General features: G+C 39.5%; 1 protein-coding gene across 1 annotated transcript in view; it reads left to right on the top strand.

Annotated features, from left to right (window-relative positions):
- Positions 1 to 22,130, top strand: part of XKR4 (XK related 4) — a 288,730-nt gene that overhangs the window by 177,342 nt on the left and 89,258 nt on the right. The window contains exon 2 of the mRNA XM_079796666.1: positions 4,536 to 4,735. Coding sequence (XP_079652792.1) covers positions 4,536 to 4,735 — 200 coding nt within the window. The remainder of the gene's footprint in view (positions 1 to 4,535; positions 4,736 to 22,130) is intronic.

Consider the following 22,130-nt stretch of genomic DNA (forward strand, 5'->3'; position numbering starts at 1 on the left):
GAGGGTTGGAGTGGGAGGTACAGATTTGGAAGTCACCAAACAGGAGGAGAAGTCATAGAGTTAACAAGATCGAACATTGATAGAAGAGTATTATCAATTGAATTGTGTTCCCCTAAAAGATGTTGAAGTCTTAATGTTCTGTGCCTGTGAATGGGATCTTACTTGGGAACAGAATAGGGTCTTTGCAGATGATCAAGTTAAAATGAGATGTTAGGGTGGGTCTTAATCCAATATCACTGTGTTTATAGAAAGGAGAAATTTGGACACAAACTGACACAGAGAGAGAGAGAAAGAGAGAGAAAACACCACATGAAGATAAAAGCTGAGATTAAGGTGGTGTATCTACAATCTAAGTAATGGCAAGTTTGCCAGCAAACCAGAAGCCAGGAGAGAGGCACTAATAGAGTCTCCTTCACAGCTTTCAGAAGAAAGCAACCCTGCCAACCCTTGATCTCAGACATCTAGCCTCCAGAATTGGTGGACAATGAATTGCTGTTGTTTAAGCTACCAGTTTGTGGTACTTTGTTAAAGCAGCCCTAGGAAACTAATAGACACAGGTAGAGAGGTAAATGCGTGGAAGAGTGAATGATTATTGGTAATGATTGAACAAATACTGTCAGTTCAAAAACAAGTTTGCCAGTCAGAGAAGCAGGAAAGGATATTCCTAGGCTATTCTAAGAAAAGAACGAGCTTGTGAAAAAGCACAATTATAAGTAAGGTAACACCAGCAGCTTGCTCTGGGCTGGTCAATAAGCTATAGCTGTGGGATGGTACAGGAACATGGGTTTTTTTCATGGACGTTCCTGTAAATTGCACTGTAGCACACTTCATCTTATAACTACTAATAGAGAGAAATCAAAGACTCAGAAGGATGATTAAATCAGTTTTGTGTTTTAAAATGCTACTGTTCTGTAAATATAGTGGCAATGGCAGCAGTTTTCGAATCTACCAAAAGTATCCCATTAAAATAATCAGAGCAAAACTGAAGAATCATGGACAATCCTATATAATAAAAGTGTAATATACAAATCGACCAAACGGCGGAACAACCAGTCAGCGGGGGGCGGGGGCGGCAAGCAGGCAGTGCCAAGCCAGCCAAAGCGCGTGCCAGCAGGCAGAGGGAGGGAACAGTGATCGGCGACCAGTGGTGGTGGAGGGGTGATGGGGGGAGCTGGCACTGTCCCCTAATCAGCCCGTCCAGTCGCCTCCCACAGAGGGAGGCCGGGTGGTGGCAGTGGTGGGGTGATGGGGGCAGCGCTGTCCCCTGATAGGCCAGCCTGGTCGCCTCACACAGAGGGAAGCCAGACTGCGGCTTAGTCCCGCTCCCCATGGGTCGTCAGTAGGACATCCCCTGAGGACTCCCGGACTGTGAGAGGGTGCAGGACAGGCTGAGGGACTGCCCCCCAGTGCACAAATTTTCGTGCACTGGGCCTCTAGTATATATAGTGCTGAGATCCCCCATAATTGCACAGGAACAAATTAGTGACAGCTTATAAGAGCCTCGTTATATCAGCAACTACGCAGGCAGAGGCAGAGGGAAGGCCTTGAGACGAGGAGAACCTCCAAATCCCCAACAGGCACTGGAAAGTGCATTGGGCCGAATTAGAGGAGCAATAGAGACTAGAAGGGTGTTCTCAATGATTCAATGCAAGAGTGAGCCAAAGGGGACTGTAAGGCAATAAGGGTTTATGCTATTAAAGCTGAGTCATCCCTAACAAACTGAAGAGCCTTCCACAAGCCTCCACACTAAGGAGAATCTGCAGGAATAGATTTCAAATTGAGCAAGACAGGGACAACCACAAGCACTGAAAGAAGGAAGGGGAAGGGGAAGGGGAACAGAGGCAGCTGATCTCAGAAGTTAACAAGGGATGTTTTTATCACTTCACGAGAACAAGGGAGGAAGGCCTCTGAGGTTCTGGCACCAATAAAGCTATCCTAGCCCACTTAACCCCTCCTGAAAGTACATGAAAATTAAATTAACTAATTTTTAAAACTTGTCAATGAGAAAAATTTCAAAATTATTATGAGTAAAAGGGAATAAGAAAAATAGTGATTTTTCTACAGATAATGAAAGTATACCAGAAAAACACATGTAGAAAACAGATAAAAACAAATATTTCCAAATGACCTGGAAGAATTTAAGAAAATTATAAAAGCCATGAAAGAACAATATAAATCATGATTAGAAAAAGTCAGAAAAGAAATGAGTAGAGCCCAGCCAGGTTTGATCTCCAGTGGGGGTGCATATGGAAGGTAGCTGATCAATGCTTTCTCTCTCTCTCTCTCTCTCTCTCTCTCTTCCTTTCTCTCTAATAATCAATAATAAACATATCCTCAGTTGAGGATTTTTTAAAAAAGAAATGAATAGAAAAGCTAACATTTAAGAAAATGATATAACTCAATATAGAATTCACATTTTTAAAAACAATTAGGTCAGAAATGAAAATTCAACTTTAATTTTGACACTATTCAAACACCATAATTTGAAGATTCATAAAAGATGGAAAGGGGGAAAAATTTTTATATGAAAATCAATTTGAGATTAAAAATATTCAGAGACACTAATAAATATAGGACATACAGAAGATAGAACATAAATAAATAGGACACCCCAAAGAAGAAACAAAGCAATGGATTTGAGAAGAAATACTAAACACTATAGTTCAAAACCACTTGAAACTGCATATTGAAACTTGAATCTACAAAATGAAGAGGCATACCACATTTTGGGAAACTGGATGTAGAACAGCCAATATCAAGATATATTCTAATAAAATCATAGGTCTTAAAAAGAAACAAAATATTTTTTTTGGATATCCAAGCAAAAAGAACAAGTAGCTTATAAAAGAAGGAATATAAGATTTTTATCAGACTTTCCTACAACAACACTTTATGCAGTAAAGTAACAGATTTAACATGCGCAAATAAATAAATTGCAGATCTTGGATCTTGCACGGCATATGCATGGACTTTACAACTATCCAACCAGACCCTCCAGTGAAAAAGTTGCCCAGGCTTTTCTGGTCTCTCACTTCCTTGCTGTATCCCCACTATTACTCTTCTCTCTTGGCATCCAAGAGCCTTTGTGTTGGGTAGGTTCAGTTCTTTCACATATCCTAGAAATGAGCACCAATGTCCAAGTGAAGTTGTGAGACTTTAGGGTCTACATAGCAAAAGAAAACTTATCTTCACCCAAGGCAAGATTGATAACTATGTGCTGTTATAAACATGTCATAAGTCAGAGAACAGTGTCCCTGAGCACCTTTTTAAAAGATCTACTAGAGAATAAGCTTCAGACAACCAAACATACTGTGAAGATATTGACATAAGGGCTGCAGAAGTAGTCTAGCCAATAAAAAAGAAGGGTGGCAGATTCAGAATATCAGTATTTTCAATCCCTAAAGAGTGAGTGGGCTGAGGATATGATCATTTGCGGATGATGACACCATAAAAGAGAACATTAGTGCCTCCTCAAGAAAGTATCCCTCAAGGAAGTCCTCAACATTACCGGCTAAAAATGACCAAACTTGAATCTGATCAAAATTCTAATACTACCCACATGAAGAAAATACAAAGAACAGAAACGTTAATCACTCCACACAAATACAATCATCGAAATCAAGACAATAAAAAATCTGCAAGAAATGAAAAGAAAACGGAAGGGGAATTCATGATGTAGAAAAGACTTAAGATACATATCAAATACTCATCATGTGTGGGCCTTGTTTGGATTGTATTTCAAACAAACTGTAAAAAGAAATATAATCAGGAAAAAATGAACACTGAGTATTTAATAATATCAAAACTGTCCTTATATTGTAAGTATAATAATGGTATTGAATTTTTGTTTGTAAATCATCTTAATAAAATACTTACAGATGAAATAACATGATGTCTGGGAGTTGTTCCAAAATAATCTGGTGGCAGGGAGTAAAAATACAAAGGAAAAAAAGATTGGGAATGTATTGGTAATTACTTAATCTAGATGAAGGGTATAGTGGATTCAATACACTATGCTTTTTCTCCTTTGGCATATGCTTGAAATTTTTAATGATAAGTTTTTAAAAGGCATAAGGAGTATTTACAAGCCCATACATTCTAGTCCTTAGACTTGTGTTGTGCCCCAGGAGAAATCCATCTTCTGAACGCTGCTGAGCACATAGAGAAACTGACCCCAGTGTGTGTATGTGTAGATTTTCAAAATAGCAAATCTCTCTTTTTTCAATTTATTTTTATTTTCTTTATTGATTAATCTCTTCTACACCCAAGTTTCTAACACATTTCACCTCACTCTTCATATTGCAATTCAATGGAATGCTTTTAGTGAAGACTAAAATTGCAGTGACTTCTCAGAGTGAACATTTAAGAATAAGGGAACTCAAACAGTTAATGTTGGGCCTGAAAATAAGCCACTAGAGTAATTGTTTCTTGTGTGTGCTGGCATATGGTGGCTTGCATAAAAAAAAATATAGCCTTGGTGTTTGAATGATAAATTATCACTCATCTCTTTCTTATTCTCCATGTTTTCTTTCTAGATATTTCCACACAATATACTTAGGTATTCGAAGCCGACAGAGTGGGGAGAATGACAGATGGAGGTTTTACTGGAAAATGGTGTATGAGTATGCAGATGTGAGTATGCTGCATTTGCTAGCCACCTTTCTGGAAAGTGCTCCACAGCTGGTCCTGCAGCTCTGCATTATCGTACAGACTCATAGCTTACAGGCCCTCCAAGGTAAGGGCTTGCAATTTGGTTTCTAAATTTGGGGAAAGACTGACTGGCTACTTTTGTCACATCCAAGGAACTGTTCTAATACTCTTTGTTGATACAGGCCATGGTGCTTCCCGCTATATGCCTGCTGTTTGGCACTGAATTTGTGAATGATGCATATTTTGTTCTTGGCCATCACTTGTCAGCTCTGATTTATAGAAAGACGTTTGTTTTGGCCTTCAAGTTGCCCTCTGTGTAGGAAAAATGAATTTTATGATTTTGCACTTAGCCACTATGAAAATACTTTAGTCAACTAAGGATTTCTGGTTTGTATGCTAGAGTAATATTTTTTTACAAGCTGAATAAGAGTCATAGCTCTTTCTGTCTCTCTAATATCATCTATTTATATATATGAATATTAGGGTAATCTCTACCATTTTCTTTTGACTTTAAGAACCAGAGATTAAAAGAAAATGGTAAGGATTAGCTTAGTATTTTAAATAGGACACCTGGGGAAAAATGTCAATCTTTAATAATATATTGTTTATATACTACTGAGTTTTATCAAATGAATATTATTAGCAGATTAGTATTTTCATGTTTTGCTGTGTTGTTTGATAATCTCATGAGTAGTACTCTCCCATTTATGACAGATTTGCTCTGATGTTTCTGAGGGCCTGCTGCTCAGATCTTCTCTAGAAGCAGAAAGATTAGACAAACTGTTGGTAGACAGGTGAATAAATAAGTAGATGGGTGATGGATAGGTAGCCATTTTCTATAGAAAGAGTTTCCTGGCAATGTGATAATCCTGTAACTAAATAGATGTTATTAAACAGTCATGCACTATGCTCGTTTTGTTTCCATTTCAGCAGTGCCTTGCTGAGACTTCCTCTCTGCACACACATGTCTGGGCCATGCTCTAACTGGAGACTTGATCGGGTTGGCCTGGAGAATCTCTAGAATATCTTTCTAAATTTTCATAACAAGAAGCACATTAGCTTAGGCTGAGTGCTTTAAGTGGGGACTGGGAGAGGCATATTATAGGTAAAGGAAGATGGGGGTGTGCTGTAGCCAGTGACCCATTTACTTATGAATTCCTGGTTCAAGCCTGGCTCCACACTGAAGTAGCTTTGGTCTAAGATGTTTGAAGAAAACTCTAAAAAGATCCATGGGGTGTGATTCTGAAATGTCAGAAAGCAAATTGGAAGAAAGAGAAAGTGGAGTGTTTGAACAGAAATAGAAGAGAAAATGTGGGAGAAGGCAAGGCTTATTATCAGCTAGCTGTGAGTGACTACGTTTCGCAGTGCAAGCTGCACAAGGTGGTTCTGGCTTTGGTTTTCTCATTTCTTGCTGTGAGATCTTGTGCAAGTCACTTAACCTCTCTGGGCCCCAGTTTCTCAAATGTAAAGGTCACAAGCTAAACTAGATGACCATTCTTTCCATCTTTGCATCAGTAAATGCCCAAGAAACCCATAGGGCCAGCATGCATTAGAAAATGGTCTGTAAATGAGCATACACCTTGAAAGGCAACCTCGAACAAAATCTCTGTCCAAGAACCCAATACTCATCTCCAGAACAACTGGGCCCCTCCTCCGTATAGTTACACAATGAACACTCTGAAAAGGAAAACCCAAGGACAAAGGTGGAGGGTCGCTAACCACCTTCCTGTGGCCCACGGTTACTGAGTGCCTCTGCTAATTGTCTCAATGATTTAGAAAATTACGGAGAAGTTTTTATCCTGAAGAGGATGGAGATAGAGGAGGAAAGGCGAGAGGGGGTCTAAGAAAATGAGATCATCTTTCATTTTGAGAGTTTTATGTAAAATTTTATACCAAAAAAAAAAAATAGGAAAAAGATCATCTTTAGTTTTTATCAGACTATTAACCCAAAACATAGGGATTAAAATGTATGTTGCTTAGAGTTGTGGCTCTTTCCTGACACCACATATTCTCAACTTAACCTGCTAAGCTCACATTTGCATCAGGTTTGCTACAGACTTTGGGAACTAGACCTCATCCTTGGCCAAGGCAAGCCTTGATGTCAAAACCAGAAAGTCCTAGGGAAATTATGTTCCATATCACTCCCGTGGTGATCAGACAGGTTGCTACAAAGATCACTAGGATCAATGCAAGTAATGAAGCACACGATGAAGAATAAGCTCGCTAGGCTAATCTTACGGCTGCCATTTTTTAACAAGGAAGGTGGGCAGAAAGTTGTATTAAAAAACCAAAGAGTGGAAATACCTGACAGTGAACAATAACATCTACACACCCCCTGCAAATAACCTCAGGCAATGCTATAGAAAGTCTTTTCCATTGCGCAGAGAAACCTGTCTTCAGAAAGAGCTTCTAAATTCAATAATCCTCCTCTGATAGATGACAGAGGAACCAGCTTATAAATTAAATTGATATGAATGATAAGAACAGAGCTTTTCCCCTCTAGAAAAAGAAAAATTGATGTGATGGAACCTAGTCTAACTTATATTTTCATACATCTTTATGGTAAAAGAACTTGAGATTTATATGTAAAAACACAGCTTGCGTAGTGAATAATCAGTGGCGTGACACCTGTGGAGAATTTGCAAATAGCTCTGAATTAAAATCTCCAAAATATTCTTATTTAGCAAATAGAGAGTGATCCTAGGTCTGCAAGCCATTTTCATATATGACTATGCCTAAAATTATTTTTTAGGATAGAAAGAAAATTGCTTTTTTAACCCGACTTTAGCCATCTACTACACGCTGAAGGACACTCTTTGAAACCCAATAAGAAAATCAAACAAGAGATATGACATTTAAAAACTTTTCTTTAAAAATTATTTTCTTCTTATGGAAGGTGATGTAGCCCTGCAATACTGTTAGCTGTGAAAATCTTTTCTCCGCTCTCCTTACTTATTGAATAATTAAATCAGAGACAGCTCCTTGTGCTGCAGGCTGACAGGTTCCGTGGAGAACTGTTCAAGTATAATTGTTTCTCAGTTTGTACTGTTCCAGGAAGGACAGATTGGTTCCTGTTCTGAGACCAGCAATCAGGGAAGAGCGGAACCTTGAATGTGAATGCAATTTTTTCATGCCACACTGTCCCTTAGGCATAACTGCTGCATTTTCCCTAGGATCATCCAACTCTACATATAAAGAACATTCAAGGAGGTCCGAGAGTCCATGCACAGCTAAGATGGCACAGTAGATGATACAGCACCTGGTATAGCATCCTGTGATCAGAGAGTTTCCAATTTATACTTTGTTATGGTTTTCCAATCAAATCCAATATTCCCACCAGAAGAGGCAGGAGGGGGGAGTGTGGAAGCAAGGGAGAGAGGGAGAAAGAGAGAGAGACAGTGAGAGAGAGAAGAGAGATGGGGGGCGGGGAGAAGACTGCCTGGTAAACAGAGATGGGCAATGGAACTCCCGTTAGTCTCCATGCAGAGGACACATGAACAGGTCCAAGACCTGTCAGTCCTATTTTCAAACAACATCTCAGACCCATCTAGGACCTTTGACTTTATCTAAATGGTGAAAGCAAAGATAGGAAGATACGTGTCCACCTTCTATAGAGAGCAGGTACCCCACCTGACCTTTGCACAGTCCTGAGAATCTGTAAAATGAGCAGGCTGCACTAAAGGGTTTCTAAAGTCACTGTTAGTTTTGTGAGTGTATTCTCTGAACATTCAGTTTTGATTTTGTAGACCCAGCCTCCTATAGTTGACAGAGAAGATACTGACTCATTTACAAACAAGGGTCCACGCAAGCATGTCAAACTCGTGGCTGGTGGGCCGCATGCCTCGTTATTTAAACAAGGCATGCGGCCCGCCAGCCGTGAGTTTGACATGCTTGGAGGCTTTCCCTAGCAACCTAGCAGTGCCGTGCTCCATGTAGTCCATGAGCGTTCTCCACGGAGCAGCCTGGGGAGTGCTGTGCAGGACCAGGGCATAGCATGTAACCTTCACAAAGAGTGTGTCTAAACCACAGTCCAGGCTGCATAACAGTCACCTGGCTCCGACAGACAGGTGTGCATGCCCATCATGCAGAAACAACCCTTCCTTGTAGAGGAGCCATCTAGATAACACAAAAGAAACCAGACCCTTACCAGATGCGAGCGGTTGCCAATCTACCAGCCCAAATGTTTCCACTTTTCCCTGATAGCTCTAGTTCATTTCCAATCTCCACCTTTCTTACTATCATTGGAAAATCTCATTCTGCACTCTAAAGGTATTTAGCTGTCATGTGTAGAGTGAGTTATGAACAGACGCCTTCCCACAGGAAGACTTTGCTGAGCAGGGAAGCACACTTCCACCTACTTCTATTTTGATTTCTTCGTATTCTAAAAACTCACGGGTTGCCCCTTTTGCCAACAGTTTAGTGTGACTAATGTGTAAGAGAGAGGAGAGAAGGCTGAAAGAAGTTTCTAATTATTCTTGCCTTGCATTCCGTGAGACTGCTCAGGAAGTCAGAGTTAAAGGGGCTGTCCCCATCATGTGGCAGACACTGACCCAGCTAACTAGGGTAACTAAGACACCCCTGAAGTGAGAAAAACATCTCATTTGTCATATCCTGATGAGGACTTTCAAGACCTAAATCATTGGATTTAGAGTTACTCAGCTTTCTAGTAAAGCAGGTAGAGCCACACCCAGCTACCTTTACTTATCTCGGGTTAGAGAAGAAACCCAGCTATCTTCAGGCCCAAGTCCTTCCATCTCTGCCTCCTCTCTGCATGTGCCTGAGTCCACCTCTGGATTTCTGCTGGGGAGGGAGAGGGCAGGCCCAAGTGCCAGTCTATTAGTGGGACAGTGTCCCTTTAGATCTGCCTTCTTTGCAGTTGCTGTTTTTATTAGTCAATTAGCACATTTATTGACTGTCTATTGTGTGCATGATGGTGTGTGAAGCTCTGCAAAATTTGCCCTAAAAAAGTTCACTTCTTTTTAAAAACTTTATTTGACACTCTAAACAATGTGACAAAACATATTTAGAAACACTTAATTTATCTGGGTGTCTTCCAAAATGAGCTGTTCCGTTTTCTACATGGAATAGTCTATAATGAGAGGAGGCCTGAGGGCATATCTAGCTCGCCATCTCCAAGAAGGGGCCACACAGCCTTTGCCTTACAGCTCATTCTGGGGCAGTTCTGACTGAACCACAGACTCCGTGTTGGAAGGGACGTTAAAGGGCAGCTAGCCCATCACTCTACCTGACACATGAGTCTCTGATCAATCCCACCTTCACTACCCACATGCAACCGCAGGTCTACCATCTCACCAGGAAGGCAGCTCATGATAACACAGATGGTAAAAGTTCTCCCCAAAATATTGTATTTTTAACACTTCGGCATATTTGAGATAATTTAAATATTAACCTTTTATTCTTGATTACACCTGCTTTTGAAGATAAAATAGAAAACACAAGTATGCAAAAAGAGAAAATAAAAATCACCTCCTTCCTGCCACTCAGGAATAATAAAAATCTTGCCAATGAAGAGTAATTAAGGATGACATGTATTTTATTGCTGACAGTTATAAAACTTATTTCGTGTTTTAATATATTATGTTAAAATAGAATTAAATTTTTTTTGATAGCACATCATGAGCATATGCCACAACAACATATATAATTCTACATCATTTCTAACCACTCCATAATATACCAATGTATGGATTATCCTTTTTCTTTCAACTAAGTCACTGGTTTTGAAATCATAAGTTATCATCTATATTTTCTATAATAAATAATATTATGATAAACACATTAAGAACTAAGTCTTTGCAAATATCCTTAATTATCTTTTCAACAATAAGTACCTAAAAGTGTAATTACTAGATTCAGGGACACGTCAGGTTTGAAGGCTTTTGATCCATAATGTCAAACTGCCCATTTTAAAGTACATTTCTTAAGAAACATCCTACAGTGTCTCACATTTCTGGTCTAAATGCACAGGAGGTCAGTGAGGGCAATATATGTGACAAGGACTGAGGTTAGGGCAAATCTCTTGAGATTTGGGAATGAACTCTTAATGGTACTTATTTGAATATGAAGGGCTTAATTCCAAGAAGTGTCTTAATTCCTTCCCTTGTAACCTAATTGTATCTGGCTTTACAAACTTGATTAAATGTAGTCTATTAGTAGTAAGCAGCAGTATATCATTAGTGATAAAATAAAATGTTAAGAACAGCTTCATCAGAGACTTTTGATTTGAGTCAAAATATAAGGTAAGCAGAAATAAATTCCTCAAAACTTAGGACAAAATTCTGACTAAAGAAAACCTGTAAAGAGCTAAACCACACACACACACACACACACACAAATGTGAAACAGCAGCCTCTCCACTGGACAGTTGTGATTTCTTTTGGCTTTCTAAATAGGTTAAATTCCTCCCATCGCATTCAGTGCAAAGCCCTGTGGGGATGCAAGAAAGACAGCCTGTCCTCCTTCCCAGGTGCTGACAAATGTAGTAAAGGCACACAAACAAGGTGATGCTAGTGATGATGCTAGCACTCAAAGGCTATTACCCATGCCTTCCTGATAGCATGGAACCACCATACTTGGCACATAGTAGGCAATCAATGGATAGTTGTTAAATGAAAGAAGAATGGATGCCTGCTATGTGACAAATCCCTATGCTAGTTGTGATTCATTAAAAAAAAAAAATGGCATAGCTCTTGCTCTTAAAGAATTCAATTTAATGGAAAAGAAAGAAGACCAAAAATATTTATTATAACTCACTGTGCTATGTTCTATTGTTGGCCATGGTAAGGCCCTTTGGTGACACAGAATGAGCTCTATGGAAAATGATATAAAGTAGAAAAGCCATGCATTTTGAAAGAGATGGATGTCAGGGAATGTTGGAAAATCAGATAAGTTTTCATGAAAAAGGTAGCCTTAGGACTGTGTCATCGATGAAGCCTAACATTTTGTCATGTACTGTAAGGAAAAGGGAATTAAACATAACATAAAACCAGCAAAAAGTTTGGTCCACATCTAAGTCTGTTCAGCAGTCCTGGTGATAATAGTGTCCTCAAAACAATGGGATAATTTGTGTTATTTATAGCCCAAAATAAGATATATTCCTCATACTTGAAAGATCTCTCTAGTAGGGTAAATCCTTGCACATTTGCTTTTTAAAAAAAGCACAATCCATTTTCCTGTATTTCTTACTTTTCAGCCTGTGTTTTGCATTGTTCTATACATGGGATTATCAATTAATAAATCAGCAAAATAGTAAACCACCAGTCTGCTTGATCAGTACATTAATGGAGTTGAGTTTTAAAAACTCATCACCATTAACAACTTTGTAAGGAGTGACTTACAAAACTGACATGGTGTATTGGCCATATTGCTCTACCCCAGTGGTTCTCAACCTTTCTAATGCCGCAGCCCTTTAATACAGTTCCTCATGTTGTGGTGACCCCCAACCATAAAATTATTTTCGTTGCTACTTCATAACTGTAATTTTGCTACTGTTAATGAATCGTAATGTAAATATCTGTGTTTTCCGATGGTCTTAGGCTCTACAGCAGCAGTTCTCAACCTGTGGGTCGCGATATGTGGGAAGAAAACTAGGGAAATTTTCATACAGAATGAATATTAGGTCATAAATAAATATTGCAGTTAGGATAATAAAAAAAAAAGAAGTAGAAGAACAGAGAGAAGCTTCATTTGCTTATGATTGATTCCAGTGCTTGAAATCAACTCTATATGGTAGATCAGCCCTCAGCACAGCTGTGAATAGTTTTGAATTTGAATCATTTTGAACATAATATGAAATAAGGGCCTATTTTTAGGTTTCACTTAATTATCTCCAATAATCAAGTATACATCTTGGTATTTTTCCATTCACTATTCCTTCTCTCTCCCTTGCTCTTCTTTCCTGTGAGATGTGAGTGAGCTCAAAGGCATATTCAGACATAGGAACATGTGTGTGAGTGAACAGATAGTGTGATTAATTGCACATGCATGGCTATGGAGGGGAGAGACGTGGTGAAAAGTTTTTGTTAGCTAAAACACTAAGTTAAAATTCAAATTTTAAAAATCTAAAACACGTTTCCAATGATGTAAACAGGAAACAGACACTTTGGTACAACCCTGTTCAAAACAAAGCACACATAACGGACTGTCTGCAGTGAAGAGTGTCCCCAGACACTCACTGTTCCTTTGTCTTTCTCATGGCTTCTTTCTTTGCCAACCTCCAAGCTCCTCATATTTGAGTAGTTTTTCAGCAGTTTCACACCTTCAAGGAAACAAGCCACATTTATTTTCCATTCACCTGACCTTTATCCCAAACTCAGAGCAGGTTACTTAGACTGAATATCAACATACTTTGACTATTATTTCTAAACACTAAGAATAACTAGTGTGAATAGTAATCAAAATGCTCCCTGAGCAGAGACAAGGTGAGGTCAACTTAATAAAAAATTCAGAAATGGCTAACTATGCTAGTTCCTCAACCAGCTTTTTTTCTAGGAAGCCACAGACAGTCACGTGATCAGGACTTTCTGACCAATTCTGGTTGGATGAGTGGATGAGCAAAGCTCCCACAACCACTTAAATAGTTTTCACTATGAAACTACAAAACCTGTTCTTTATAGACAAACTTTGCCATCCTAAAAGGTACCTTTTGTTCTACAAATACACTGAGTGGCCAGATTATTATGACCACCCCATCAGTACTTTGCTGGGCCACCTTTTGCCTTCCATACTGCAGCGATTCTTCTTGGCATTGACTCCATGAGATGTTGAAAGGTGATGCGAGGAATCTGACACCATGCCTGATGAATAGCACTGTCCAGTTCTGTGAGATTTGATGGTTGTGGAACCAGCTGCCTGATGGCTCTTTTAACTTCGTCCCACAAATGCTCAATTGGATTGAGATCTGGTGATTGTGGGGGCCACCTAAGAAAGGTAAAGTCTCCCTCAGGTTCTTGAAACCACTCCTGCACAATACGAGCGCCGTGGCATGGCGCATTGTCTTGTTGGAAGAAGCCATCTCCATTGGGATACGCCATCAACATGATAGGATGAACTTGATCAGCAACAATACTTAGGTATGTTGTGCTATTCAGACGTTGTTCCACATGAATTAATGGGCCCAAATCATGCCAGGAAAATGTGCCCCAAACCATAACACTGCCCCCACCAGCTTGAAGGGTTGTACTCATGCATGTGGGGTGCATGCTTTCATGTTGTTTCCATGAAATTCTCACTCTGCCATTTTCATGATGCAACTGGAAATGTGATTCATCGGACCACATGACTTTTTTCCAATGCTCTACTGTCCAATCCTTGTGTTCCTGTGCAAACTGGAGACATTTTGTCTTGGTAACTGCAGACAGCAAAGGTGTTCGAACAGGCCTTCTGCTTCCATATCCCATTCGATGCAGTGTACGGCTAATTTGCCTACAAACGTCAGGTGGTCATAATAATCGGGCCACTCAGTGTATATTTTGCATTTATTAGGCAGATTGGAGTTAGACTGAGTTTTAAAGCACTCCTTAGACACATAAGCTAATGTTTCCTTGATGACTCAGCAGGAATAAAGAACTGGGATCATTTCCTGTTGAATGATTCAAGAAAGCCTTTTTTTCCTAATATATTGCTCATGCATGGAGTGTGTATGTATGCAACAGATCTAGAGCCCTGCATACTGTGGGAGCCAGATGTCAGCAGGAGGGGGGATAAGAGACTGATTCGATTGGTATGTAAACGTTCCTTGGAATAAAACCACATGGAGATTCATTCCTCAAAGCTCACAATGAGCCGCTGATTGCTGAAGGACAGAGCCTGCTGAGCACACTGCCTGCCTAAGGTTTTGTCAGCATTTTCATTGTGAACCTAAATTGCCACAGCTTTCCAACAGCTGTAGAAAAAGTCTGTGAGACTAAGAAGACTCCAGAACTCCAAAACTTTCTCAACATTCCTGGTATTATCCATTCAAACACTTGGACAATTTCATAGGGTATGAAGTTCTCAGGGTAGGATTGAAATGTAGGAGTTTGCCATGTGTAGGCTTCTATGAAGGCAGGTACTTCCAGATTTTTTGTTAGCTGAAACACTAAGTTAAAATTCAAATTTAAAGTATCTAAAACACATTCCCAATTATGTAAAAAGGAAATAAATATTTTAACATAGGCTTTTGAACTAAATGACAGTAAATAAACGCACAGATTTTAAAAACCAAAATTAAAAAGTGAAACAGCTACCAAAATTATTTAAAGTAAATTTCATTTTGAAATGTTTTGCAGACACAGAAGGAGATATTTATTTCAAATTCAACAATGCTAGGAAATTTTGTGAAAGAAGTATTGGACTTTAAAGAATGAGTGGAATGAGTGAAATGAGTTTAAATGTAGAAATGCTTGGGAGGCAGATCTGCCGGGCCATGAGAAGGTGAAAAGGAAGGAATGGGGAAAACGCAACAGCCTGAACTATCACAAGTCAAAGATAAATACCAGAACCAATGAGTTTACCGTGCCTGCATGCCCTGGTGTTGCCATAGTTTTCCACTTCCTTGGTGCTTGCTGGGACATCTATGTGCTGCACCTGCACCAGGTGCTACAGGAAAAAAATATGAAACAGTAATCCGATATTATCAGACCCCAGAAAGGCATTTGTGGAAACACTAATTAGATTTTCTTCAGCCTTTTTTAATTTAGTGAGTTCTAAGAGAAGATCACACCTCTTCTAACACTTATAAAGAAAATTTGTAAGTGAGATTGTGTGTGAGTAATACCTATTCGATGCTCAAAGCAACATGTTGCCATGGTACCAATCAGATATTGTCTTCATCAGGGAATAGAAATGACAACTGTCTTGTTTGTCCCCAGTAAACAGTTTTAATGCTTGGAAAGAGGAAAAGTCTGATTTTGTTGTTGTTATCTGGTTTTGAAACAATCTATAATAATAAAAGGGTAATATGCTAATTAGACCAGAGGTCATTCCTGATGAAGCCGGGGCCCGAGGGAAGCCGGTGCCAGCAGCCAGGGGAAGGAAGGCCTACTCTTGCACAAATTTTTGTGCATCAGGCCTCTAGTAGTACAATAAAATAAGTAGAATACGAAATAGTGCAATGAGGTTAGAGAAACAGAATCTCCAAAAGGAGCTCATTATTCTTAGGAATTCACGTTATCAAAAGATGTGGAAATGCATGAGTTCTTAATGGTCAGAAACAGTGGTGTCATCTCAAGTCAAAGGGACTAATGGGTACAAGTGCAAGATTGATCTGGAAGCCTAATTGGCTGTTTTTGTGGCTTTAAAATTCTGACCTCATGTTAGAGCTATAAAATGTCCATTGTGCTTCAGGGAACGCTTGTGCATTTGGCTCTCATAATAAAAGAAATATTGCAAATCAGGAGAGGTAGCCTGCTATGGAGAAAAACAAGAGAACGCTTAACCTGAAATTCAGGAAAGTGGTTGCCCATGGGGATGAGGTGGAGGGAGGGAGGCACTTCCTAAACACTGGTAATGTTCAATTTCTTAAGTGGAAGAGTATTTTATTCTTCCTCTTGGAACTCCACATAGACACTGTGTACACTCACAATAAAATGTACTTAAAGAGATATATGGAGAGAGTAGAATATGGCAAGTAAATGGACTGGGGGCAGTGGATTTAAGTCTTGAGTCTCCTACTAACTAGCTAAGTAATTAGCATGTCACCTTAGTGTGCTAAATGGTCACTATATTTCCTTCCAGCTTGAAACTACCCAACTCTATGTTTATCATATGAAATACAATACTGCCGAATAAGTCATGTTGGGGAAATACTATCTTTTAATCATACAAAACCAAAAAAATATTTTTTTAATCCTCACCTGGGGTTATTATTATTATTATTATTATTGATTTAGAGAGAGAAAAAAAAACACATCAATGTGAGAGAGAAACATCTATTGGTTTCCCATTGGGGATCGAATCTGAAACCTAGGTATATATACACCCTGACCTGGAATCAAACCTGTAACTTTTTGGCATATAGCATGACCTCCAACCAACCGAGCCTCCCTGCCAGGGCAAACAACCAAAACATCTTAAAGTCACCATTCAATCATCCACCCCAATTTGATTAGTAGAGTAGCTTATTTTCTTAGCCCAGGTGAACCCTATAAGTAACCTTGCTATTAGTTGAGCAGAACTTTGGAGGGCCTTTATAAGGCATGATAGTAAGTCGGCGATGGGGCTTACAGTGTGGGAGTGAGAGGTCCTGTCAGGGACCGACACTGCACACTTCTCTCTGTCTGTCACCTTGTCATTTAGAGCTTCTCTGAATGCAAAATACCAATATAATGAACTCAAGAGGCATGCAATTATTTCAGTTTACTTAATGCTGTCAGGTGATTTATGGTTTCTCCAGAATTACCAAAAAAAAGTAACTATGCTTTTCAGGACTAAGCTAGCACCATACCAATAGAGTTTCCAGGAAATGCTCCCTTTTGGTTTGCAGAATCCAGAGACAGGAACATCCTCTGTCCTCATTTTTCCACATGTGGTTATAGAGTGCCTACTGTGGGTCAAGTCCCATCCTGGCTGCTGATTCCCACTGAATTTCTCAGAGCACAGATAGGAGCTGTGTTTGTTACAAATGGGCTCGGGGCATTGTACGAACTTCCCAGGCTCTGGTGTTCACTCGTACTCACTTGGATTTGTTAGTCAAATGAGAATAGATTTGGGCTGCTCTCTTCTGATTTCCTTTCAGGCTCCAATGTCATCTGAATCAAGACACACTTTTGTTGGCCCTGCCAGCTCCTTAGTCTCCATCCTGAGAGCAGAGTTGCCTGCACATCCCTTGGTGGTTCCCTGGCCAGAAACACTTGGGGGGCTGTGGGAAAATCCACCACCTTGGCTCTGAAGTTGAGCACCAAGCTCTGAAAATTGGGGCAAATGTCTTAAACTCCAGAAAGCTCAATTTATTCCCTCTGAAATTGGGAATACCTCAAATATTATAATGAGCTCTGTGAACACTTTATTACAGCATAGTGCGTGTAAGGCACTGAGCTCAAGGTCTTGATAAAAACTCTCAGCAAGGTGGGAATAGAAGGATCATACCTCAACATAATAAAAGCCATATATGAAAAACCCACAGCCAACATCATACTAAATGGACAAAATCTAGTACTTAATATTAACTCCAAAAAATTACATGTGCTTCCTCTTAATGTTTTCACTAACATAATTAAATGGTTTTAGAGAGGAAGGAAGAGGGAGAGAGAGATAGAAACATCAATGATGAGAGAGAATCATTGATCAGCTGCCTCCTGCATGCCCCCTATTAGAGATCAAGCCTACAATGTGGGTATGTGCCCTGACCTGGAATCGAACTGTAACCTCCTGGTTCATAGGTCAACGTTCAACCACTGAGCCACTCAGGTCAGACTACAGTCATGTTTTGAAGGAAAAGCTTTAGTCCTAAGAAGCACTGCCTGCTGCCTTCTGGCTCCATTGATGCTGATGAGAGCCCAGCTGAGGAGATCTGGCATCATCCAATTCTCTCAAACATGTCCAAGCATCCTTAAGGAATAACCAAATTTAAATTTAAATGCTGGGCACCAAAATGTGTTATGGCATCTTGAGAAGCAAAGTCAAAAGACTGCTATCATCAAGAGACTACTGTAAAGGTGACTTGGCATCAAAGCATTTCCACCTCTATCATGCCTCCTTCTCTCTCCACACATGGGATCTGTATTCTTGTTCCCATTTTCCAAATAGGGAGCTGAGTTTTAACTAGAAGGCTAATACTAGCCCTAAGGGGAGAGTTGTATCAAGTTCTGAAAGAGATCCGTGTCTTGTCTTCCAGTTAAGCTGTGTTTCTATTATAAAGCTCTTTAAAAAAATTAAATACTATGAAAATTCTAAATACCACTAGTAAAAGAAAGAGGTATTCTTTAACTCTTGATAACATTAAAATTGGAGATGCCTTTGTCAACTTCCTTATCCTAAATGACCAAGAAAGGGAATTATTATGTGCATAATGCTGAGGTTTGATATTTTAGTAGAACTCAAAGAATGACTGTATTTAACTCTATTCCAATAGGAACATGCAGTAATGAATGGAAGTAGTCATTGACCTGGAACAAGATCACTTGAACATGACACTTACATAAATTGGCAGCATTTATTTTCAGATCACCACTTTTTAAAAGCGGTTGTGAAAATAACTTAAAGAATAAAATGCTAGCTTCTAGATTTTGAAAAGCACAATAAAATATGATACTGAGTTACTGAGGGGTGATATATTTTGGCTGATATGGCTGAGGTGGTTTGCTTTAGAGTTTATAACAATAAAGGTAATCAGGTGATACTTAATGTTGCCAAGAGCACTGCAGCGAAGCCTTTGGAAGAAGAAAGAGAGGGCATTTGGAAGGTCAGAACTTCACTTCTGAAAATTTCAGTTAGGTATTGACTCCATTGACACTTATAGCATCCCAACTGTAGAAAATCCTATATAATAAAAGGGTAAAATGCAAATTGACCCTAACAGTGGAACAACCAGGAACAATTGGCTGCTATGATGCACACTGACCACCGGGGGGCAGATGCTCAATGTAGGAGCTGCCCCCTGGTGGTCAGTGCACTTCCACAGGGAGAGCACCACTCAGCCAGAAGCTGGCTTAGGCCAGCTCCCCACCATTAGTCGGACATCTCCCGAGGGCTTCCAGGCTGCCAGAGGGATGTCTAACTGCCAACTTAGGCCCGATCTCCCCAGGGAGCAGGCCTAAGCCGGCAGGTGAACATCCCCTGAGGAGTCCTGGACTGCAAGAGGGGGCAGACCGGGCTGAGGGACTCTCCCCGAGTGCACTGGGCCTCTAGTTAGTCTATAAAAAATTGTTTTGTTATAGAAGGTTGCCCAACTAATACCAACTGCTAGCTTATATTCTAGAGGGAAGTTCCATTTATAAACACTATACTTTTTAGCATCTTTTTTTTTTCTCAGTATTTTATTTTTATTTTTTCCCAGGTACAATAGCGGGTTCTTTTCTGGTTCCTCAAAGATTACTCAGTATTTTAAGTACATGACCTCATTGATTCCCCAAATATTCCAGTGGATAGGCTGAATGGTGGTGGAAGTCAGATAAGTACATGTATACACCACAGGGCAAATGCTGAAGCCTAAACAGACTGCAAGCAATCGCATTCACCCAGCCTTTGATCTACCTAATCTGACCAGAAGAGGATTTTTTTTACATATCTCCAGTCTCTGGCACATGTTCTGATCCTCAGTACACACAGCAGAGAGCTACAGGGCCTGCTTACGGGCCTGAAGAGGACACGAAGGAGAGTAAATCAGTTAATCAAGTGTAAAGGGAACCCCTGAGACACTCAGGTTAGGCATTTTAAGCATTTGAAAGAGCAGAAAGTTTTGGTTTGAGGTTTTTTTTTTATTTTTTAGGCAACTGGTGCTATGATTTGGAGTTTGCTAAGATAATATCTATTAAATAATTAACATTTTTGGAATGATTTTCATTTTCCTAATGATTAGAACAATGGTCTAATTGTTGCCCTATTAATTTCATTTAACCCTCCCAGTGGCCTTTAAAGTTCTAGTGTTATCCCAATTTTATCTGAGAAGATTGGGTAGGCACTTTATTATCCCAATGCCAATTAAAAGGAAATAGAGGTGCCGGAAAATAATGTCTAAGGTACTAGGAAGAAAGAAGGACAGGACCAGGATTCAAATTTAGTCGATCTGGTTGCAGAAATAGCACATGTACCTGCTCCACTATACTTCACACTATATTTCCCCATGAAATGTCTCACATTCTGTCTTACATTATCACATATCATCACTGATGGGAGGAGTCAAGTGAGACTTCTGAGTCCTAAACCACAAGTTTCTGCTGCAAATTGTCTGTGTTATGTTGGACATGCAGACTGTGACTCGAAAGTATAATATTGGGAGGGAGAACTTTACAAGAGGAGGAAACAGCCCACGTCAAAGCTGTGTTTCAGGAATAACAAATTGTGCTCCGTGCCTGAAGATGTCCAGTGGAGCTGAGGATAGGAAGTCTTGGGCTACCTTTGGAAAAGCAAGTAGGAGTCAGATCTTCCCTCGGCAGAAAAGGCATGCGCACAAAAGTTTAAGGAAAATACTTTTCTGGAGGATCGGTGAGTGTGCTTTGGGAAAACTGTGCAAGATATCAAGTTTGTTATTTGTTTTACATTAGCTTATTGACTGTGTCTAACATCAGATCACGGTTAGAGTGAGAAAGAATGGCTACAGGGTCAGAACATAAAAGTTGTAGAAATAGTAGCCTTGCAACTCCCATTTGACTGCTGAAATACTTTTACCAAGGGAGCAGATAAATGCCAAAAAAGTAGGATGAGAAATGGCAATTGCAGATGAGGCTCTGTGCTTTTTGCTTTGTTTGCTTTTAACTGAACCATTGGGTAGAATGACTGAAAGAATTAGTTAGGGTTATTCTAACTGGAGGGAAAAGATCCCTAAAGCTACTGAAGCAGCAAAATACTGTGGAAACATTTACCTATAAACTGTTAAACAGAGAATTAGGCATAATGACAGTAAATATAGGCTTTCGAGAAAACCAATGGAAGCCAGTAGCAGAGAGTGACTGGGCGATGCCTGTGAACCCATCTATCAGCCCACACGAAGTATGTTTATAAGGTAATAAGTCTGAGTCTGTAGAAAATACACCTAATGTACAAATTTCAAATAATTCACATCATCTCCAAAACAGATTTCATGGCTTAGTCATGCTTAAAATACACCAGGGACTTCTCTTTGAGAATTACCATCATGACTGGTGACCTCAATACAACAATTTGAATGTCCTCAATACAACAATTTTTTAAAAATTTGACAGTATGATTTTTGGAAAATGTAAAATATTACAGAATTATGTCTAGTAAAGAAGAATGCTCTAAATTTACAATACAATGTGGGGTGAACCAGAAATTGTGATTATAAACAAAGAGATAGGTGTTATTGACTGAAACTCCTCCTATTCGAAGTTCTGCCAACTGTCTGGCCAAGTCTTTCTGCATTTCCCATAATATTCTACTTGAATGATAGAAAATATTTCAATACTCTAAGCTTAGATACTCTAGGCCCATGTGATTTTCATTTACTATTTACTAGGCCTGAACTCTGACCCCTTCCCATTTCAATCTGGTAAAATCCATTAAGAGTTTGTTCAGATATTACCTCCTCACTGCAAAGCTTTCTCTAACCCTCAGTAGAACATGAAACACACATCCACTGGCATGTACCTTTCTTTTCCCTTCCTCTCTAAGCTGTATGCTTCTTGAAGACAAGAATCATGTTTCATTTGTCTTTGTACCTGGAGTTTCCAGAGAGCACATATAAGTACACAATAAATATTTGCTGAATAAGTAAATGAAATAAGCGAACTCCCGAAAATGTTAAGCAAAGTTACATCACAGAAGAGAGGAGATAGAACAACCTCTTTAGAAACCTGTTTGAA

The sequence above is a fragment of the Cnephaeus nilssonii genome (genome assembly GCF_951640355.1).
Source record: "Cnephaeus nilssonii genome assembly, chromosome: 18".
In the NCBI taxonomy this organism is placed as follows: Eukaryota; Metazoa; Chordata; class Mammalia; order Chiroptera; family Vespertilionidae; genus Cnephaeus; species Cnephaeus nilssonii.